Here is a 22,804-nt window from a genome sequence, read left to right on the forward strand (position 1 = left end):
GCGCTTCCAGAAGGCTGCCAAGAAGAGGCTGTGGTACAGCGTGGAGCAGTGGGAAGCCCTCTCCCACGGCTATTATGGACCATTCATCTGGGAGCCTGGGAAAATGCCTCTGAGCTGCTGAGTTATCTGGAGCAGCCTGGCAGGTGTTCACTTCCCAGCACAATCTGGCACCTGCATGGCTCTGTAACTAAATTCAGGCAGGTCTTCTCCAAAGTTACAGTACAAGCCTAAGGAGGCTGATTGCCCCCCAAACATTTCCATATCTGACAGGCACCTATTTCTCATTGCACAGTATTTTTATACCATCTTTAAAAAACACCTATTTTTTCCTCTCACCCTAGACGTTTCACATTTCTGACAGGTTGTTCTGGATTAGGACTGCCTCTATGTTTGGAAAGTAACAACAAAGTAAATCATTGCAACACATAGGTATTAAAAAAATAAGAGGATGAATTTCTTATGTTACACTGTGAAAGTAAATACATAGGTGCATTAGACTGTCTGAAACACTATATTGTACATTTAAAAAAAAAAAATCTACATTTTGCTTACGCTAATTATTCCATACAGATTAAGCTATACTAGTAATAATGTTTACAGTATATAGAGCTTTTCATCTTCAAAGTGCTCTACAGACATATTATTACACTGCTTTTTAGCAGTCATATTTCTCCACTTAAAATTCTTCACCACCAAATCCAAATTCCTGATTGTTTGTAAACAAAACCAAAAGGAACATTTTATTCTAAACCTACTGTTAATCATGCAGCTTTCCTTCCCCAAAACAAATGTTCATATTCATAGCATGTACTCCAGAGTAAGTTGCCATTTCTAATTTAGAAGAGATTCAAAACCAAACATTGGCATGTAAGTTTAAGCCCAAATCTAGGATAGGCCAGGGACAGCAGATGCAAGACAGCAGATACAAAAAGCCATCAAGACTTCCTGAGCCTTTTCTGGTGTTTGGAATGGGTACAGAATTTCTGTATCATCTCAGACACACACAACACGCACACACTCAAAAAAAAAAAAAAAAAAAAAAAATCAACTTCATAGTTAATGACAACAAGCATCTTCACCTACTGCAAATTTTTATACACCAAATAGTGGGTTTCAGAACAACTCAAACAGCTCAGGATGGCATCCATTCTTTCCATCTATTATGCCTTCAGTTCAAAGAATTTTTAGATGATTTTTAAAAATTTTCATTATTTCAAGTGATAATCACAAGCAAGTACACAGGAAAATGTGTACTGATCAATGTAAAATAAAGCCCATAAACTTTTAAAAAATGTTTAATACTGAAGAAAAAACATTCAGGCCATTAAATTTAGATACATAAAATTGGGACTGAGAAAAAAAAACAAAAACAAACCATGACTTGGGTGCAGTATTGAGTATCACTGCAGGGTCTGATTTTGCAAACTCTAATACTTGTAAATAAATTCAGTGATGTAATCTGCCTCTGCCTTTTTCCAGGGTGCCTCACAGTCAGCTTAAACCAAGCATAGGCAAAAACAGATTACTGATTTTCTTCTCCTTACTGTTTCACAATTTTATTAGTATTAGTGCTATTCTTCTATCTGCTAAAACTTCTGAACACAGGCCAGTTGCCAACACAAATAGGTGAGAGATCTGTCCCATCAAAGATGTGGGGACAAGATTTAGTTCCTATCAGGGAACAGGGTCCCTGACTGGAATAAAGACATTAAACTTTAAATGAATTTGATCGCGATAGGATGAGACACACCTAGCAGAATCCTCTCTGCTATCAGAACATTGATAGCTGGACATGGCACACTGTCTAAAACCTTTAGAATATAAATCATTAACAGTGAAACTAGACTGAGCCATTTTATGAAATCCAAGAGTAGGGTTGTAGGGCTCTCCTCTAGCAGGAAAGGTGTGGAATTCACTCCAAAATCAGAACTATACTGGTCAAACTGGATCCAGGATAAGGCATTTCTTAGCCTGCTTGTCATGGGTATTCTGGAGGAAAGAACAGAGAAGAAAAGCATGTATGAGACCATCTGGCCGCAAGATGATAAATGCGCCAGATGGTGGTCCTGAGAACACACCAGCTCTGAAGGAAAAAGACCATCTTCCCCTCAGTAATACTTGAGATGGAGATGCAGGCTGATCCAGTCCTGGAAAACAGCTCTTAAGATACAGTCTCTCAATATCCATTCATAATGTATAAGCAATAATAGCTAGCACCACCTGCTAATGCATTCAAACAGATAAACATAGAGCAATATATTTGATGGTCCATGTACCATTATCACAGACAACTGTTTTCTAATAGGAGATGAGATTTGATTTCACCCTTTTCTTGATCTCAGACTCAATGACTGTTTTATTAATTGTATGTGATAGGCGTTAACACATGAACTGAAAGCTATTTATGAATCCTCACTGTTTTGAGCATACAAACTGTATTCCAGAGGAAACCACATGCCTGGACTTCTTTAACCGCTGGAACGAGCCCGACAACTGAGAGAAAGGCTGAGAAAGGCATCTGTCACTACCAGCCAAAGGCAGAAAGAACTGGAAAACAAACCCTGTGGTAAATGCTGTCTGACAAGTCAGCAACAGAGGAGAATCTAAAGTCTCTTCGAAGTGGCTGTATCTCCATGAAGCAGCAACTTTGTTAAAAACTGTCTGATGCCAGGTTGGCACATCAAGCTGAGCACCTCCCCCAAAGTGGCCAGACACAGCTGTATCCAAATGGAGCAATGTCACTTACATTACCAAATTCCTCGCAGTGATAAAAGTAAGGTAGAATCTAGCTAAAATGAAACACAGACACTGTGATGGTGGCAAGTTTGACTTCCAGGGCACTAGGGAATGCATACAGTGGCCTTTAAAACACATGCCTCTTTCAAAAAATACATCCTTTCAGCCTAACTGTCTCTGTGGTTTTTTCCTGGAGAATATCCATGAGCTTCATGAAATTTTTTGATGCCATGAAATACTTGAAAGTGAGGATTTTGTATTTTAAATGTCAGGAATCTCTACAAAGCAAAGTCTCTTCTAGCACAAAAACTCAATGAAAATGTGGAAATGAGCCTTTCAGAATTTAAGAGACATGACTGGTTCCCCTTATTGTTCATTAGAACAACATTATCGTGGGTGCCAATACTATGATGCTGAAAGATTTTCAAATAAAGTCAACCAAATCCTTCACAGGTCTCCAGGCTCTATTTTTTTCCCTGGCAATAGGATATAACTTCTGCTAAACTTTTTCCCCAAGAGGAAAGGGTTTTAGCCCTATAGCTCCCACAGCTGACAAGACTTTCATCTTCTACTAATAACAAGGTGTCTAGGCAAGGGTCACTAAAAATGTCAGGAATATATTGCATCACATGGCTACAAAACCTATGGGTTTGGTGAAAAAAGTCCAACAGTCTGCCACTGGAGACATGATGGGACAGAATGAGAGGGAAAGAAAAGCTAGTGGCAGGTATCTTCAGCAGAACTTTAAAAAGATGGCATGAACGTGAAAAGGTAGTTTCTTCAAAGCTGATCTTGATGTATAGCAGCAATAAATGTTCTTGACTTTCTTTTTTGAGGACTCCTGTTAGGATAGCCCAGTGGAGCTAAGAGGTAGATATTGATGGTCATGACTCTTTTCTTCTACCCTATCACCTAGAGAACACTTCAAAAAGAAAGTGAGTTCTAAGAGACAAGTGTGGACTTGAACCAGCACACATTTCACACTGTTGTCTGAATAAAGCAAGTTGTGCCAGAGGTTCACGGGTTTTTGTCTTTTCACACAACAGGCTCTTGCCAGGTTTATAACAAGTCAGAATATAAGAAAATTCTGGAGCATAGCAAATAGGTGGAAAGTCACCACAATGGAGCCTTCTGTATTTTCTCTTTTTAAACGCTGGGAAATAGACCATAATTAAGTCAGCTGCTGAAAGGCTCTATTTCCAAATAACTCTCAATTTCTTTCTGCTCTCACAAGCTCTGATGCAAAGAGGATACCACCAAAAAGACCAAGAATGACCCATGATTGTGATCATCTGATCAGCGCCACTGGGCTCCACCAGTGAAGCAGGTGCTTGTGGTACAAAGAGCTGGAGACCGACTGCAAAATGGTTTGTAACAAACTGCTCGTTTTAGCTTACTCAAGAGTGCAGTGTTGTAAGGGCCCACCTGAATTATGCAGCTCAGTATCCTGCAGTTTCTAGCATCAGTGTAACAGATGCTAAGTGCAAAAAAAAGTAAACAGAACATCCTCTTTCTCAATATTAAATACCAAATTTAAGGTCTTTTATATAAAAGACCAAAACCCATGAACCTGTCTTGTGCCATGGGAAGACAACAGAAAACAACAGACAGGCATTGCCCACATCCTATGACACACACACAGGCACACACAAAAAAGAAAACTATCTTAATTAAAAGAATAAGAGAAAGATACTCTGTAAACAAATACAAGACAGTCACGTTCTATCCTCTCTAAAGCAAGCTTCGTAATTTAAACAACCTTGTTTTCCATAGATTTGTATAGTGAATATTTCACAGGTAGAATGTATCTCTCTGAATAAACGTAATTTGCTTTGCATTAGAATATCTCTTATCTGTTTGAAGTTGATGGAATACCTCAAGTTCTGTTACTATGCCCACAATGTATATTCAAGATTGCACTGGACTTTTTTTCCTCCTCAAGTATTTATTTGCTGCACTACTAAATGTTTATTTACTTCTACACATTTTTAATAAATTAAAGGCCGGGCCCTGCAAAGCTTTGCTGGTGTAGTTTTGTTTATGGTCTGTCACTTGTCCCTTTGTAGTAAATAGAAATACTCAAGTGTGTAATAAATACAACATACCTAGTACCTTCAATGGTGAATCAAATGCACATAACTGCTCTCACTGAACTACTTATGCAAAGAAAGTATGCATAACTTTTTTCAGGAATTAGCCCTCCATCTCTATCTGCACAGATTTCTGTAAAGCCTCATAAAAATTTTCCAAATATAAATAAACCCACAAAAATGTTTGCAATTTAAAAATCTGTATTTTCTCTCTACCTTTGTCATGATAATGACATTTAAGAACAAAAGAACAAAGGAGAGTATTATTGTGTAATATGGTAACATGGAAAGTTTAAAAGAAATTCCCATTCATATTTAACCATGAAACTACACCCACAATTACTTCCAGTTATAATGAAAACAGAAAGGACTTCAATGTTCAACACATAGCTATAATGATTTTCTTAAAATGTAATGACAATTTTTGTTTTTCTTGGACTGCTGGTGATAGTTTGGGGACTTTTATATTGAGACTTTTAGGGAATGCAAGAGTTAAAGATGTGTAAAACAGATTTTCTCACAGTTTAAAGAGAGCAAAACAACACATTTAGGAAACCAGACAGCTAAAAGGTCAAAACATTACACTTCCAGGTCAAACTTCTGGTTGCAATTAAGTAAATTCCTCCAAACATTTCTAGGGAAATCATATTTCTTTTAGGTTTTATTTCAAATCCCTATTCTTTCTTGCTTACATTGTAACCAAAACAATATTGCTCTCTTTAGAAACATTTAATAAAGCATACTTAACTTTTTTTTTTTTAATAAAAGGAACCTGACATTTCATCTCAAGATAAAAATCAAATCCTTATTTTTTTATCTCATTTAATATACAGTTGAATTAATTAAAAAAAAAAAAAAGGCAAAAGAAGCTATCAAACCTAGCTAATTTTTAAAAAAAACAGATGCAGTTTTTCTTTTCCCCTTAGAAATCACATAACCTTTTTCATCCACTTTCATTATCTGTATTTTCATAGTAGGGTTTGGTTTGGGGTTTCTGGGGTTTTTACTAAATCAAGCTATTTTCCCCCTACCGTGCAGTAATAAAAAAACGCCCTCAAACCCAAGATGCTGACAATGGTCCTGATGTAAATGCTTACATGCCTGCTAAAACATGCCAGCAATCTCATGACTCCTATCACTGCCCAACAAGACTGCTTAGGTCTAAAACCAGAGAATCTCTGCCCCAGTAACACAGAGATTTTCAGAGTTTTTTTCAGAAGTCCCAAATGCACAGCCACCACAGCTGCACACAGACAGAGCATTATCTGCACAGGGACAACAAGCACAACAGGAATGCAGCATATGTGGTTTTTGTAACACACAAGAGGTAGACCTGGTATGCATCTAAACAACACAACACACTATGTATGTTAGTAAGTGATATACGCAATCATACGTACCCAAGCTGAAAAAATGAAATCCTAAAGGTGTACTCAATACTACATTAAAAATTTAGCCAAACACAGAAGATACAACCAGATTCAGACATTATTTGCAAACACTTTACTTCAGCAGAATGCACGTATTATGCTAAACTGCCCTCACTATCTGCAGCATATTCCAGGCAGCACAGTCTTCGAGCTATCCCACACACATATTTGTAAAGGTCAGACAGCTAAGGAAAGTCAGGTCTACCATACTGACTAAATAATTTCTTCTCTGGTATTTTAGACATTCCAACACAAGGAATTTGAGCATTAAATGCAGACCACAGAACCTATAAAACGCTTCTAGAAGAAATCCTATTTGCCATGTTCACAAAGGATGATAATTTAAAGTCAAATTTATTATTCAGAAGATTTCAACTGAAACAGTAAGCACTCAAAAAAACCCAAACCTATCTGCTACCTATTCCAGCTGTGCATAATGCTTAAATAGGTCCATAGAAGCTGTACACTGATATCCTGTCCTCTGCATTCCTGCTTCCAAGTGACTACAGAAGCTTTAAAAAACTATACAGAGCACACAAGAAAGAGTACCTTCAAGAGGAACAGATGTTACAAAGAAGAATCAGGCAGTCAAATAAGAAATGGTAAGCGCTTAAGGACAGATTTCAAAATCACTCCGTGAGGATTCCAAAAATGCTGAATTCCCAGTTGGGACAAACAGATGCTAAGGGCTGTTTCAAAAGGTAGCTGTATGTTCCCTGGCCTAGATGAGAGTCACTTTGATATTCTCAAGTGAATATCAAATCAGAAATTAAAGGTAGGGTTCATCTTGCCTAACTTGCAACATCTGCATCAAACTAGTATCCTAAACTTCATTTTTAGCTGACAGATATTAATTGCCTATTAACTTCTAGCCAGCTTTGATAAACTGAAAGAGGAGACATAATTCCACTTTGTAAATACACATGATGAATGAATACTTTTTGCCTAACTACATAATGAAAACTCCAAAGATAAACTTTAAATTCGCATAAATATATGTGCCTTTGCATAAACTGAAGAGCTAACAGCAAAATTACTATGCAGAAGTACTTGGATGCTACAGAAGGACCTTTATAGCTTATATAGGAGTGTAAGATAGTAGCCATCAACATTTGTGCATGCAAGCACACATTTTTTTGCACACACACACATACTTAAGAGTAATTTTCATAATTTTTTTCTTTTCATAAAATGAAAAGAATCATATGGAAACAAGAGACAAACAAAAGATGGAAGCAAGAGATGGAAGCAAGAGGAAGAAACAGAATGAACCAAGGCAGACAGTAATTAAAGATTAGAGGTCAAGGCTGTTTTCAAAACCAACACCAAATAATTTCTTTTCACAAAAATATACCAAATTAAACAATTCTCCTGTTGTTTTCAATAAATATTGCTTTTCAATACAATACTAACTACATAAACCACTTTATTAAGGGTATCTTTAAAATAAATACACTATTTCATTTCCTATCCAAGACCATAAATAACTTCACATGAGAGCTGCAACTAGGGAAGATGTAAAATAAGGAGAAGGCATTCAACCCACCTGGTGCTGCAGCTGCAAATGTCCCATGTAAGACAGGGATAGCAATTGCTGAAGTCTCTGCAAGTATCAGTGTAATAACAGGAAGACGAAGGTAGGTCCTTCAATCTAGAAAGTGCAGAACTTTCTCTGACAGTCTTTGAAACACAGTGACGCTCTCCGACATACTAATGAGTTTTCAGTTTATAGTGCAGGCTCTTTCCAGAAAAGTACCATGATAAAGGCCACACTGGGTAAGATCAAAGGTCCATATAGCTAAATGCCTTGCATGTAGAAGTTGCTCAAACTGGCTACAAGGGGAGCCTAAATACAAGAGCAAAGTGCATGTGATTATTTTCCCAATACTCTCCCAGAACCCAAGCACTCTCAGCTCAGGCCTTTATTGAACCACAGGAGATTTGTGAATTCTGTACCCTCCCTGGATTACTCTCCCATGTTCTTGTGGACTCAGTGTAAGCTTTTATCATACCCATTATCCTTTGACAAAGAGTTCCACAGTTTTGCTAACTACCATGGCACTTCCAATACCTTCATTTGATGCCCTCTTGTTCTCAAATTGGAAGAGAATGAGACAAGAAACGATTTTGTAGATCTCTGTTGTGTTCCTCCTAATTCATGTATTTTCCAGGCTGAAGAGTCCTAGCACACTTAACTGTTCCCCGTATTTGGCATGTTCCCCTTATTTGGCATGTTCCCCTTATTTTATTTCCTCATCTTGGATCATCTTTGCTGCCCTTCTTGGGGTTTTTCCCAATTCTATTCTATTATAATCTAAGGTAAGAAAAAAAAATCCCTAAAAAGAAGATACCCAAACAGTGCGTAAGTACGGGGTTTTTGTTCTTGTCAAATATCCTCTACCCTGAGAAAAGAACAACAAAAAAATCAGATATATAAACTTGATCTTCTAGAAGAAAAATGTTTTCGTGAAAAAAGATGCCTTTATTCCCCATTATCTGGCTGTAAAAAATGGGAAAAAGTAATCTAAGGCAAATACAGGAAATATTAAGTACAAGATACTAATCAAAACATTTTTCATAAGTTCTCGCATAAGTTACTGCATACTTCAGGGAGCTATGAGGCTCTGTTTTCACAGACAGATGAATGTAAGTTTAAAGTTCACAAAGGTCTGCAGGCCTTGGCCACAAATCATAAATGAGTCCACTGTAAAGAAGCTGCAATATAATTCTTTTGAGAGACAGAAATTATGATGTGCAACTGCGAACATCAAAGTTCATTTAAAAGACTTCTGTCCTTCTCAGTCCCCTATGGTAGCTTATCTGCCATAGCTTACTTTCCCTCCAGTTGCACCCATCAAATTTTTGTGGAGTTGCTCTTTAAGCAAGACAGGTAAAATTATTCTAGCTAAAACTAAGCAAAACACTGTTTCATAGCAAAGGAGTAAGAGTTAACAGCTGGGAGGGTGGGAATAAATCAGTTTTGCTGCTACAGGATTGTAACGTGGAACATACCCTATGAACGTCTTACACAATTCATGTTCTACAGTAATAGTGAACACTCCTAAAGCAAACTAGGGCAGTCTGAAAAGGGTGTTTTCCTTAAAAATATCATAATGCTCAAATTAAAATGCAAGGCCAGAACAGTTTGGAGTATTTACCATCATGATTTATTGTATATTTTTGTGAGCTTACAGGAGCCAAACAAATAGTTTCATTAGGAACAGAAATGTATTTTCTTATTAAATTGCATCTCATGCACTTTTTATACTAAATAAGATGTGAACTTTGGCTCCAGATCTTTGTATGGCTGAACTATTCTTAATAGCGCTTGTACTTCTTCCAGTTTCCCATTTTAGTAAGCTTATCAGAAGTTAATGTCTAAAAACTTAATGTCTGAGACTTCTACCTGTTAATAAAGTTCAATCACATTTGCAAAAAGCAACAGGGGTAAAAGGTGGACAAACAGACACACACAGAGAAAACATGGTCACAATAAGCCCCATTTCCTTAGAAAACTAGGTTAAAAATATAAAAAAAAAAGACACACAATCCCAGAAAAAGCAGATAAAATCAAGCTGGGAGCTCATTGTGCCATGTGACAGCATGCTAATTATTTTCACTGTAGAAGAGACTGTACAATAAAAAGATCTGAAATCCGAGCAAAAATGTTTCACCCTTAAGCCAAGAAAAACAACAAGGATGCTAGGAAAGGAATGAGAAAAGATCTGAAAATTACTTTTAGGATAAACATAGTTAACTTTTTCCTCCCTCAAGAGGGGGAAGAAGGTCAGTTTATGAGATACCTTCTTCCTTCCTTCCATTTCAAACATGGACATTTCTACCAGCCATATTTTCTTGCCTCATCCTCCTTTTTGTTTTGTCTGTGCCCACATAAACTTTGCCTTCTTCCTTAATTTGCCACAGTCCTCCCTTTGTCATTCTCCTGTATTTAATATCTGCACTCTGTCCTCTTTATACTTTCTTGTTACTTAATTCTCATTGGTCTTAATCAAAACCAGCCACCTTCTGCAGAACACAAAAAAACAGGCTCTGCTTTTAGCTTGTTTAAGTCTACAGTAGGTGAGCATTATGACGCACTAACATGCTTGACATCACTAAAACCCAGTACGTGTTATTGAATAGCACAAGTGGTGCAAAGTGAAAACGCGTGGTGCATATATATAAAGACATAAGTTCTAACTTTAAAGATTATACATTTGTAAAGTGAAGTAGTGGGGTTTTTTTACCGAGACAAATTCACTAATACATGGACTTTGTTATTGGATGGCTTCAAATAATGCAAGCAAACCATACCTGATCGATGCCTTTCTTGCATGATTTTGGCCATGCAGATTGGATCCAGGCAAAATTAAATCTTTGAAAATCTACCCCATATTAATTTTCTCTTAAAAAAATAAAACAAACCAAAATCAAACACGTTTGGACATTAATTAAACACAGGAAACAGAGAGTTTATACCAAAGCCTATGTCCAAAGACTAAATTAAAGCTTACTTTGGCAAATCGTTCATACTGGCCATTTGGGAGGGGTGGGGAAATTGTTCAGACAGAAGGAAGAATAGGAAGAACTTGCTTGTCTTGGCTACTTTTTCTCATTTTTCCATTCATTCTTTCTTTCTTCTCCTGTGTGTAACACCCACAGATTTCCTAATGAGATGGTATGCGACCCACCACACACTGCCGTGTGGGTGTAACTTCAATGAAAAAGAAAGGTAAATTAACAAGTAACATGCATGGATATTTATATTATGTGCCACAAAACTGTAAGGTGGTATTAAATAATACTAATATTAAACATAATATAACATTAATATTACAAAGAATTTGTGATAGGTGAAAATTTTCTCTTCAAAATAGTTGCAGTAACCAGCTTAACAACAGCTTTCTCTGCTCAACAGATCTAGACAGCAGGACAAGATCTGCTCATCAAAGTAAGGTAGCTTGGCTTCTATTTCTGAAGAAAATCCTAATATAACATGCTTTGATATTAGAGGTAGCCTGAAATCGTACTAATGCTGGTCTGATAATTCTGATTCTAATAAATTTTGAATACATCCTGCAATGTGGACAGCAAACCAATTAAAACTGACCTGAAAAGATGCAAGTTCAAACAGGGGTGGAACACTGACCTGGGATACTTGAAGCAGTAAATAACCAGCTAATAAGCATCTTAATGTTCCTTCTATAGATACACTCTTCCTTACAATAGCGGAGGTTTTACAGCAGTGAAATGCTAGACACAGAGTTGCATAACTTTGACCAAAAGAAACCACATTCAGTTTGAAGAGCTCAAAAACTTTTAATAACCTCCAAATGCAACAATAGCTGAAAGCTTAAACATTTCACCAGCAGCACCTACAGTATGTGTATGTAGTTAGCCACATACCAAGTTTGTGCATTTCTTTCCATGCTACAAAACACTGTCGGCCAAACACTGGCCAGATATCTTGCACTTAGCCTGTTCATGAAAAAACACAAAAACATATCACTGTACTCTACAAACAGAACCTGTGATCCTAGAGAGGAAGGAAAAACACAAGAGGTTTTGGAGCCATGTTCTTGTGGCTCACCTAAAAGGGTCAGTCCCTTAGAGGTAGGTCCCAGTTTCTCCAGTGAACACCCATCTATTCTGTTATTTCCTTCTCAGGTAAGAACAGACTTGAATGTAACTTGAATAAACTTGATTCTTAGACTTGAACAAAGCACTCCTTTCTTACAAATCACAGCCCTGAGCAAAGCAGGCTGAGAGAAGAGGAAAGAGATGGATTTGGAAATTAAGTTCAACATGAATGTTCGTTATCACAGACTGTTTTCTTCCTTTATTTCTTTTGTGTTAATTAATGACAGTGAGAATAACTGCAGAAAACTGATGGAACAGTAATTCTGCCTCATCCAAAGTAAATATTCTTTAATCTAAAACTGTCGCAGATCTTACTGATGACCTCCTCAAATGCACATCCTTAAGTTTTTCATTTTCAGGAAGCAGAAGATCAGTTCACAACCCTGGGACAGCATACCAGTATTTTTACTGAAAAGTTCATGATATAAAAGAAAACATAAGACCCTAAAATCTCACAAACACCCTCAAATTAGTGTTGCATTTGCAGTGCAAATCTGTCTGCATATATAACAACAATTATTATGTCAGGCAGTTTTATCTTACAACATCATTGTTTTTGAAAACCTACTTTTTACTGAGGCAGCAAACTTTAAAAAATAAATAATAAAAAATATCACGCTGTAAAAGAGAACACAGAAAAACCTGAACAAATCTCAGAAATTCTGATCCCACCCTCTGTAATGTCCCTCTGCTTTCACTGTAAGAAAATTGTTTGTTCACTCAAAACCAGAAAAGTACAGGGGTCTGAAAGTTCATGTGTTTTATAAACATTGATAATATTTTAAAGGGATAAAATGTAGTTACAACTTGCAAGGAAAAAAAGGGTTTGAAAATCCTTCAGTGTCCTGAAGCACTTTTGCTTATGCGGTATTGTGTTCTTGTGGGTGGAAAAAAACCCTCTTGTCATGCCATGACAATCCGGCTCCCACGTATGCCTAAAATTTTGCAATAATAAGCCAACCATACAGTATTTAACCTGCATTTTCTTTATTAAAAACACTCATTACTATTGATAATAGTGTTTAAAGCTGCAACCATCAACTAGAATTCTACAGGAATATACCGTTTCAATAACTGAAAACATTTTGAGAGGCAAAGTATTTGTTCAGAATTAAATTTGTTAACATAATAGACACTGAATTCAAAAATTTGTATCAGTATACTGATTGTACATTGCAAGTATGTAATTACATTCACTGTGGAATTCATATTTCAGTAGAGATCTATATCAGTATATTTAAGGAAATGTGAAAAACCATAGCCAACCCAGGGCTTTAGTATTGCAGCCGATTGGCTTTACTATTGCAGCCCTTCTTTTCTGTGACAAGTTTATAACATGCTCCAGGCTGGTAATAAAAAAAGTCATTATTTCCTAAGAACTACTTAAAAATAAATTGCTTGTGTGATATAACGCCAACAGATAAGCCTATCAACTTTAAAACCCACCACGATGACCACAACAGCTAGTGAAATAACATTAAACAAATACTGGCAAGCCATTTAGCCCCAAAGCTGATTTAACATTAGAGCACAAGCTATAGTGATCATTATCTTTAGTTTCAAACATGCATGTACTGAAATTGCACCTATTAGTCTCACCACCCTCACACACACCAAAAAAAGTTCCAATTGGGTAAATGCTCTTAATACTACTGTTCTCTTCTGCACAGTCACTACCCCCAAGGTCACTGACGCTACTGCCAAACCTGCAGTAACACTGGAGAAATGACATATGCTGTTTATCACATCATAGCAACTTTTTGAGACAGAAGAGATGGTCAGAAGAGGGACATTATTTCTAAATAAGAAACTTCTAAACTAAATGTTCAAGTGGAAAGGAAACTTAACAAACCAGCAAGATTTCCATCAATTTTGGAGGACCCAGGATTATACCATTTATTCTTTTTAATTCCAATGATAGGCTCTCATACTAATAGTACAAGCGTTATGCTCATTTTTCAGGAACAGAGAAAATTAAAACCCACTTTCTTTTTTCAGTAACATAGCTGAAGTAATTTCAGACCCAAACACCAGCTGTTTCAGGCTTACTGGCTTTCCCAATGGCAAATTTCTCATTGAAAAAATAAAGAACAGCAGTTTCCACCACACTTTATCTTACTTTATCTCACAATAACTTGAAGAATTTATTTTACCAGTAAGAAACAAAGGACCAGATGGTGCGTGTTCCATTGATTTCCATTGACCACGTTGTTTAGGCGCTTCCAAGTAGTGTTTGACCCTTGAAGCAACAACTTCTTCTAGCAGCATGCAGACCTCCTGCAAAAGTAACCATTGGCCTATTTAGATCTACAGTTACATACATGCCCACAGACACACAGAAGAAATCAATACAAATAAAATCACATAAAAAGGAAAAACATTATCTGCAATTAAGTATTGAGGTATTACACAGAGGTGAAGCATGCATAATTTAGGAAATTAATGGGGGGGAGGTCAAACAATTTTGTTACAGAAGAAGAAAGGAAGGACATTATGAAATTCTCACCTGGCAGATGAAATACATTATATTACGATACTAATAATTTTTGAACAGCAAATTAGTTTCATTTGTATGCAAAGTAGGAAAAATACATGTTAAAAATGTATCATAACATTAGGTATTTAAGCAAAATATGAGTAAAAATCATCCCAGGAATTGTCAACATGCTATCTCTCTGCAAGAATCCTTATACACCACAAGTATTTTTTAGTTCAATTCAGTGTAATTTTGGGGGGAAGACTCAGAGCTAATTAGGTCACAGCAACCTAATTTCTCTAGTTCATTTTTATTTTTCTGCTTCTACACATAACCATCCGTATCTTTCATATTTCCTTCAGCAAAGCACAATAAAAACCACATACAACACAAGAAGAACAAACCCTTCAGCCAGAAGAACGATAGAAAAAAAAATTTGAGTAGAAGCAAAAAATTAATCTCTTGAATACCAGAATAAATTTTCAGATTAATACTTACACACGTATTTGAGACTTTTCCCCTCAGTATTCTCATTTTCCATTGTGCATAACTATGTGCTCACAGAAATGATACTTTGTGGCACACAAAAACATCATTTTACCTTTTTACAGTGTTTGGACAACAGACAAAATTATATTAGTACTATCTAAACTAAAATATCTTGGCTTGAAATTTACTTTTGATTAATCTAGAAAGTATGCAGAGCAACAAATTTTTAACATATTACTCTAAATGAAAGCAATGCACATATATTGGTCAACCACAAACAGTATTTTCTCCTTACAGTAAGAAATACATTTCCCTTTCTGCTTGAAGAGTACAATTATAAAATACTATATTTACTTATTCTTCTGTTTAACTCATTAAAGTGATTTCATTACGCATTCTTTCACAGGACTATGCATTCAGGTTAGAATGAAAAGGTCTACAAAGCAGCGGAAACATTGTGTGCATTTTGTTCCTTCTGCAACAATAAAGATTACCACGCACTTCCTTAATTTACATGGAAAATATTTTAGTTGTTGTGCTTATGGAAATATTATTTAAATGGTTCTCCACAAAGAACTATACAGACCTATATTTAAGAAAGCATAAACAAGAACAGGCTTCAAGAGAATCATCTCTACATACCTTCCACTGCTAAAAAGCACTTGTAACTGAGACCTTCTATATGGAGAGATCGTAGCAATGACATGAATAGAAATCAGTTTAATACATGTTTCTCAAAGCACAAAGATGAAACTTCGACTTTATTATTCCAGGGGAAAAAGAGATAGGACAGAAAGGGCAGGGAAATTTGAAGGGCAGAGAGAGAGAAAAGTTCCCAAATGCCTCAATTTACATCTTGCAGCAATCCCAAGATGACCCTCTATATAACACATGGTACAGCATTGTACAAACTGGCCTCTACAATGCCCAGCTAGACAACATGCACTGTACTTTCTTACACCAGCCTCATGCTTATGGGCACTCATTTAGTTCCCAGCCTGCTCTACACAACCCATGCTCCAAGCAGGAGCTGGCAGCTGACAGGCCAGCACTGCTCTCTCCTTCTGCCTGGGACCATGTCACCAGGGTCCGTTTGTTACAAACAGCAGCCGCTGACTTTCACCCAGCATAAGCAGGGGATCAACAGAAATAGTGTTTGTGTTACAAGGGGTATAAGAGGCATCTGCTTTTGCTACAGACAAGCAGAGGGCTGTACCACCATTAGTATTTTCCAGAATTTGGAAACAACAAAAATGTAGAAAACTGCTTGTGATGAATATGTAAAAGCTCTCATAAAAAATATGTAGGCATAATTTGCCTATAATACCTTACTGACCTTTTTCTTCCCACTTTAACAAAGATTCTGCATAGGACTTTCAGTTAGTGAATTGTAAAGCTATTGGAATCACACTTCTCAGTTGTCGAAAATATGCAACCTTTGTACTTCACTCAAAATGTGCGGTCACAGAAATGTAATGAATGCTGCCCTGTCATGCCTCTTGATTAAATCAATCATGATCTAATTTCCTGAAATTCATATCTTTTGTTTTGGCAATCTTAAAAAATACATTTTGAAAACACTTACAAGTCAGATAACCAGGACAGTAAAACTGGTTATAAATAGAAGGGGTAATGAGTATTCATTTAGTCAGAAAAAAGTAGTCTGAAAGATTTCCCCCTATTTTCTTCTTTCTCTCCTTAATAAAGCACAAATCGGATAAACCACATGCTGTTAAATATTCTGCTTTCACTCCCTCAGGATATTAATTTATTGCTTCTTTTAATTTTATTTAAACGTATTACTTTGAGACATACGGGGATGCTCTGCAGTGACAAGTTAATTATGCCATTATTAGGAAAGCTATCTGCTGAAAATTACCGTAACGGAGACTTGCGGGAAAGTCCAGAGGCATTTGAAACATGTCCTGCATTCATTTTCAATAAGGAACTTCTCAAGTTCCCACACAGACTGAAACAGGGGAAAACTCCCACCCGCAACTCATCACAAGATTGTAGCAGAAATCACACAGAATCTGATGAAAGTTACATTCATAATTTTGCTGGTCACTGATGCACTGATTTTCCAAAATTTCTTCTGTTGTCAGGAAATACAAATGATACACTTTAAAAAAAAAAAAAAGATTGGGAGTTTCTTTTCATAAGATATAATGGTTCTACTATAGTTTATCATGCACATTCATTATGTTTTCGTGCACTCTCTAAACGCAACATAATTCACACTTCTCGGAATGAGAAAAAACAATAGAAAGATATTTCACCAACAAGCTCTGCAAAAATGATACATGTCACAATTTGTTTTATATCACTCTGGATAATTTACAAGCATTCATGAGAAATATGTTTTTAAAATTAAGTTAGAAGAATCAAAACAGCCTCCACACATGCATGTATGCACACACACGGAGTTTAAAAATGAAAAGGCAAATTGAAAGTGGTCATTAGTGACCCAAAAAGCACACATGGTTGAGTTAGGGGTCCCACAGCAACCGTTGATGGTTAGGTGTAACTAGCAATATTCTCGTAACACTGAAAAATTCTGAACAGTTCAAGGCAATCCAAAATTTTTCCTGCAGCTACATGCTTTTGAAGTAGAATTGATATTTGTTGTACCTCTTTCTCATGATCTGAAAACCAGCTGGTGTCTTTACTGGAGCCTTGAGGCAAAATACGAACATCCACCAAAACAGCAAAGTTCCCACACTGAAAAAAAAAACAAAGAAAAAAAAAAAGTTCAACTGTAGCTGCTAGGAAGCACATGTCAAGCAGACAAGGAGGTAAACAATCAGGTAAGCATATGCATCTGATTCAGAGATACAGCAGGCAGAACACAAAACTGTGGAAGATTATGAAGTATGGAATTAAAAATTTACCATTGTTTGTGGGCTTAATGAGAAACAAGAGCACCAGACATATCTTGGGTAGCTCACTTTGAAATCTGAGTTCAAGCAAATTCTAAGGTGTGAAAAATTAGCTATTCCTTCACCGAACTCCCATCACTCTATTTTCTGAGAATTTAGTACCATATTGGTTATCTAATTTGCATTTTAAATTTATTAAGTCCTTAAAAACTCAGCCTCTCTAGAAGTATTTTCCTCTCTCCAAACTACCTAATGTAAAGAACAGCAAGTTTGAAGAACTTGTGGTAACTACCTAATAGTCATTGATATCCATCATTTAGCCAATACTATACTTTGAATAGTTAAATGATAATAAAGCTAGCCTATTAATAAACACTATATGTAGTTGTTAGGATGATACAGGCTACATCCCAAGACACATCAACCATTTCTAAAATTCCTTGATAGGCTTTAACTGAGGACAGTGTAACATACGAGGTTTAATTATTTTCTTTAATCAGTACATCAGTCATTACACGGACCTTCTAATGTAAGGAAGAGTGAACAGCACAAACACATCTCCTTAGTTCCGCCATGCACTAACTCACCCCTAGCAAGAGAATACTGACTCTTTTCATGCACAGAGATACGGTGCGTTAAAAACTAATGCTTTCCCTTTCTTCTACTATTACACAGCACTGAATCTCACTCAGACATCCTTTAACTAAACAACTTGCAAGGTAAAAGCCGATTTCATCATTCTGTTTTGGCTGCTTGTGCTGCACTTGTGATGCAATAAACTCACTCTTTGAGAAGACTGGACCTGTGTGGTCACAGCAACCGCACATCCGGAATGTCTGATGGAATAGAAACAACATCCTGATTGCAGACAAATCTCAAATGCCTATGTACAATCCAGCATTAGACTGGTCTCATTTCAAGTGGATGGCTGCAGCACACACTTCCTGTCCTAACTCTCTCTCTCTCTCTCCGTATTTGCTCTTCACTGCCAAACATCTGCAAATGCCACAGCAGAATTCCAATTGCTAACAGAATTAGTTCTAGAAACAGTATGATATATATTTTTACACCATAGTTGTACATCTCCTACAGTCTAAGAGGTACATCTATATCTTAGGCTTATGGTACAGCAGAACTACAGTCTTTGAGAGTACCCTTACCTGTACAGTTAGTACAGACAAGATTTAGCATCGGTTTTATTAATCATGACAGCATATTTGGTAAATTAGAAATTTCTGGGTTTACAAAACACTTAGATCTGTAAATTATCCATGAACAGAAGTATTTAAATAATTACTTAAATATAATTAAAATATAGCTCATGACCAATATTGTATTGTAACTAGAACGCAAAAGTTTAGCAAATGAAACCACCATTGTGAAATCATTTTGAGAAACTTCTAAGTTACTTATAGGTATCAGTCACTGAAAGAGCAGAATGCTTTGATCTGTTTTATCAAAAGGCTTCTCTTTCCTCCAGAGAACCAAGAATTACCAGATGGCTGCAACAGCAAACCTCTCCAAGCTTTAAATTGATGACAAAATATCTCTCAAAAATCTCTGGTGAATCATTAGTCAGCTCCAGCAAACTTATGAGTTGACTACTGAACTTCAAAGTTAGGAGACACTGCATATTATAAAGTCAGTAAATTATTCATGGTTCAGCACTTTAACAATGAACAAGTATTTGATACATCAAGAAAAGTCAAATTATCAAATGCTACATGTTAACTTGCATAATTTCTATTGACTACAGAAACTTTATACGTAGATAGAGATGCAAACTATAGACCTGTGTTTCAAGGAGAGATAATGTTAGTAATTATTTTCTTTTGAATGGCAATGTTTGTCTCATTTGCCAATCTTGAAACAGCTGGAAAAAAGAAAATAACGAACCATATTGGAAACTATATAACAGAACAGTTCAATATTATCTTAAAAATATTACAAACAGACCAAACATTTGTAGTACTTCAAAGAAAAACAAATAGATATGAATAATGCATAAATCCTTGTAACAGACAAGCTTTCGCAATGGAAGATTTATATCCCTCTGAGTTTTGGAGCACTCTTCTTGTAGACAGCATACCTGGAACTATTTCAACATCCAAAAGCCAACAGTTTTGCCACTCAATTAGAATAGCTTTGGGACAGGACACAGGGAAGCATAACTGTCACAGAAAAAGAGGAATATGGGGAATAAGAGAATATAAGCACAGATCTTTCTGGCTCTTTTTACCTCCTATTTTTCCTAAGTCCTGAACATGATATAAGCAACAGCTCCTATGCAGGCTTCTTTGCACTCTCAAATTATACAATACATTGTATACCTTACACCTGCATTTATACTTTATATGCCTTCACACAGTACAGCTTTATGTCTGATATTTACACCAAGCAGCTCAGTACAGCTTTGGCTGCTCCAGCAGCAAAGGAAGAGTTCTCTGTACAGACTAAATTCCAATACAAGTAATTGTGGGGAACAGAGGGAAGTGGAAGAAAAATTTATACTGTTTATACTGGCAGTTTGATGATCTTACAAAAGTTTCTCAATATTTTTTTTTTTATTCTGAAGACATGCAATTCCATGAAAATACTAGCTTTTATTTTAGAGGAAATCAAGCGTTTGCAGTCATTGTGGCTACAAGAAGCAATTTGTAACTCCTAGGTACTGAAAGGCAAACAAAAAGAACAGAAATTTTTAATTTTATGTTTTCAATCTCAAAATTTGCACTGGAAATGATTTTTAGAGGTGCAATTGTCAAAACTGAAACCCGAATGCCTGATTTGAAAGGAAATACTTTTGTCAAGAATCAGTAGAAAAACATTTCACTGAAAAATTAAAGACAGAAATAGATACACCAATTTGATATCCTCCATAATTCTAGAATGCGAAAAGCCTTCATTTTTACAAGCTGTTTTTTAATGTTAACATAATTACTGTAACAGTCTAATAATATTCACTGTATTATTAAACAAAGGGCTTTAAATGATCTCAGAATGTTGTTACTCTATTGTTGTACAGTAATGGCATCTGATTCAGAACATATTTTCAGGAATCAAACTGTTTATACAAATACATCAAACACTTCATAGATTCTGCAAATGGAAAAGATAAGCAGACATAACAAACAGAATGAATACCAACGCAAAGTAGTAAGTCAGTCAAAGAAAGTTATTTGCTCGTAACCTGTTAAAATCTTGACCCTGGATAAGCACATATTAGATGGTGGATTATTATCTCAAATCCCCCAATAAGCAGATAACCCACAATTTTTATTGATATACTCATCTTTACAATCAGGGTGCTCCTACATGGGTACTTCTATTTCTTTAAACTGCATTACTTTAAATAGTGTAACAGTCATTATAAACAAAAATACTTGGGATGCTGGGAATAAGCATGATGACTTTATATTCAGTTACATAATTCCAAATGTGCTGTATCATTAAACCAGACAGGACTGGAGAGCCAGTCTCCCAAGACACATATTAGCGTTTCCTATTTCTGTGATTATTCTACAGATGCGGGCTGTAGGGTCAGAATTAATTGCTGCTTAGTTGAAAAGGAAACATATGATAGTTTGGCTAGCTCTTGGGGGTGGGTGGGAAGGAGGCAAGCTGCAACTGTCACACACGCTTTCACTTTCCAGAAGGACAGCTGCAAACATAGGTGACACCATCAGTATAATAGTAGCAGTTAGCTTGAAGTTGGCTGCCTCTGCTTCAGATCAGAATGGTCTTTGTAGTACCAAAGCTTGGGGAGTTTGTTATATTAATTGGTCTACAGAAAGACAGTACCTTTCCCTATAAGCCTTGCTTTGTTTATAATAAATTTTAATTAAAGATGATTTTGAAACACATTTCCCAGTTCCACTGGGAGAGAAGCATGCCCGACACTGTAAAACTTTAGCTCTCCAGGCTAAGCATATAGGGAGTTTCTTTCTAAAATGTGATCTCTTCCCTGAAAGGTGCAATATTTAGTTACAGTGATAATTCTGTTCCATACTCAGATGATGTCAATGGTTCAAAAAAATAGACTAGATCCCAACGACCACTCAAAAATGTCACAATGCTGAAAAGGGCTTCCAAAGACATAATTCACAGATTCATAGAATGGTTTGGGTTGGAAGGGACCTTAAAGATCAGCTAGTTCCAAGCCCCCGGCCATGGGCAGGGACACCTTCCACTAGACCAGGTTGCTCAAAGCCCCATCCAACCTGGCCTTGAACACTTCCAGGGATGGGGCATCCACAGCCTCTCTGGGCAACCTGTTCCAGTGCCTCAACGACCCCCACAGTGAAGAACTTCTTCCGTGCATCTAATCTAAATCTACCCTCTTTCAGTTTAAAGCCACTACCCTCGTCCTAGCACTACATGCCCTTGTAAAAAGTCCCTCTCCGGCTTTCCTGTAGGCCCCCGTTAGGTGCTGGAAGGCTTCTGTAAGGTCTCGCTGGAGCCTTCTCTTCTCCAGGCTGAACAACCCCAACTCTCTCAGCCTGTCTTCATAGGAGAGGTGCTCCGGACCCCTCATCATCTTTGTGGCCCTCCTCTGGACTTGCTTCCACAGGTCTATGTCCTTCTGATGTTGGAGAAAGTGATATGTCTTCCTTTTATTTATACATTTAGCACCAATGATTTTCAGTATTTTGACTTTTTCTCTTCTACAGCAATAGCAACAGGCAACAATCATTTAAGCAAGTGAGCATACAGCACAGGAAATATATTTGTCGTTATACAAAATTAATTTGCCTTTCATTTACAAGCATGTCTAGGAGCACTATGATTCAAGGTAATACACAGAGTTTTCAAAAATGTAGGACACACTTTTCCATTAGTCAAATGCCTCAACCTCCATAAACACGAGTCAGGATAGCTATTTCTGCCACCACCACTGCTGATGGCTACAGGGGAGCAAAGGAGGTTTTGTGACACCTGACATTGTACCTTTCTCATTCTTTTTAAGTAGATAAAGTTATAATTTGGTATGTGCATAGCTTTTTCACGTATTTTTCCAGAATCTCCAGGGTTTGTTTTGGGGGGGGTGGTTCCTCCTAGGAAAAA

General features: G+C 36.7%; 1 protein-coding gene across 12 annotated transcripts in view; it reads right to left on the reverse strand.

Moving 5' to 3' along the window:
- LOC115344469 (SLX4 interacting protein) overlaps positions 1-22,804 on the reverse strand; it is an 82,993-nt gene that overhangs the window by 24,448 nt on the left and 35,741 nt on the right. For all 12 annotated transcript variants that reach the window (XM_041125601.1, XM_041125600.1, XM_030021815.2 and 9 more), the window contains 2 exons: positions 17,493-17,582; positions 14,050-14,173 (listed from right to left, as the gene is read on the reverse strand). In XM_041125601.1, the coding sequence (XP_040981535.1) occupies positions 14,050-14,173; positions 17,493-17,582 (214 nt within the window). Of the gene's footprint in view, positions 1-14,049; positions 14,174-17,492; positions 17,583-22,804 lie in introns of those variants that run through there.

Source organism: Aquila chrysaetos, chromosome 8 (genome assembly GCF_900496995.4).
Source record: "Aquila chrysaetos chrysaetos chromosome 8, bAquChr1.4, whole genome shotgun sequence".
In the NCBI taxonomy this organism is placed as follows: Eukaryota; Metazoa; Chordata; class Aves; order Accipitriformes; family Accipitridae; genus Aquila; species Aquila chrysaetos.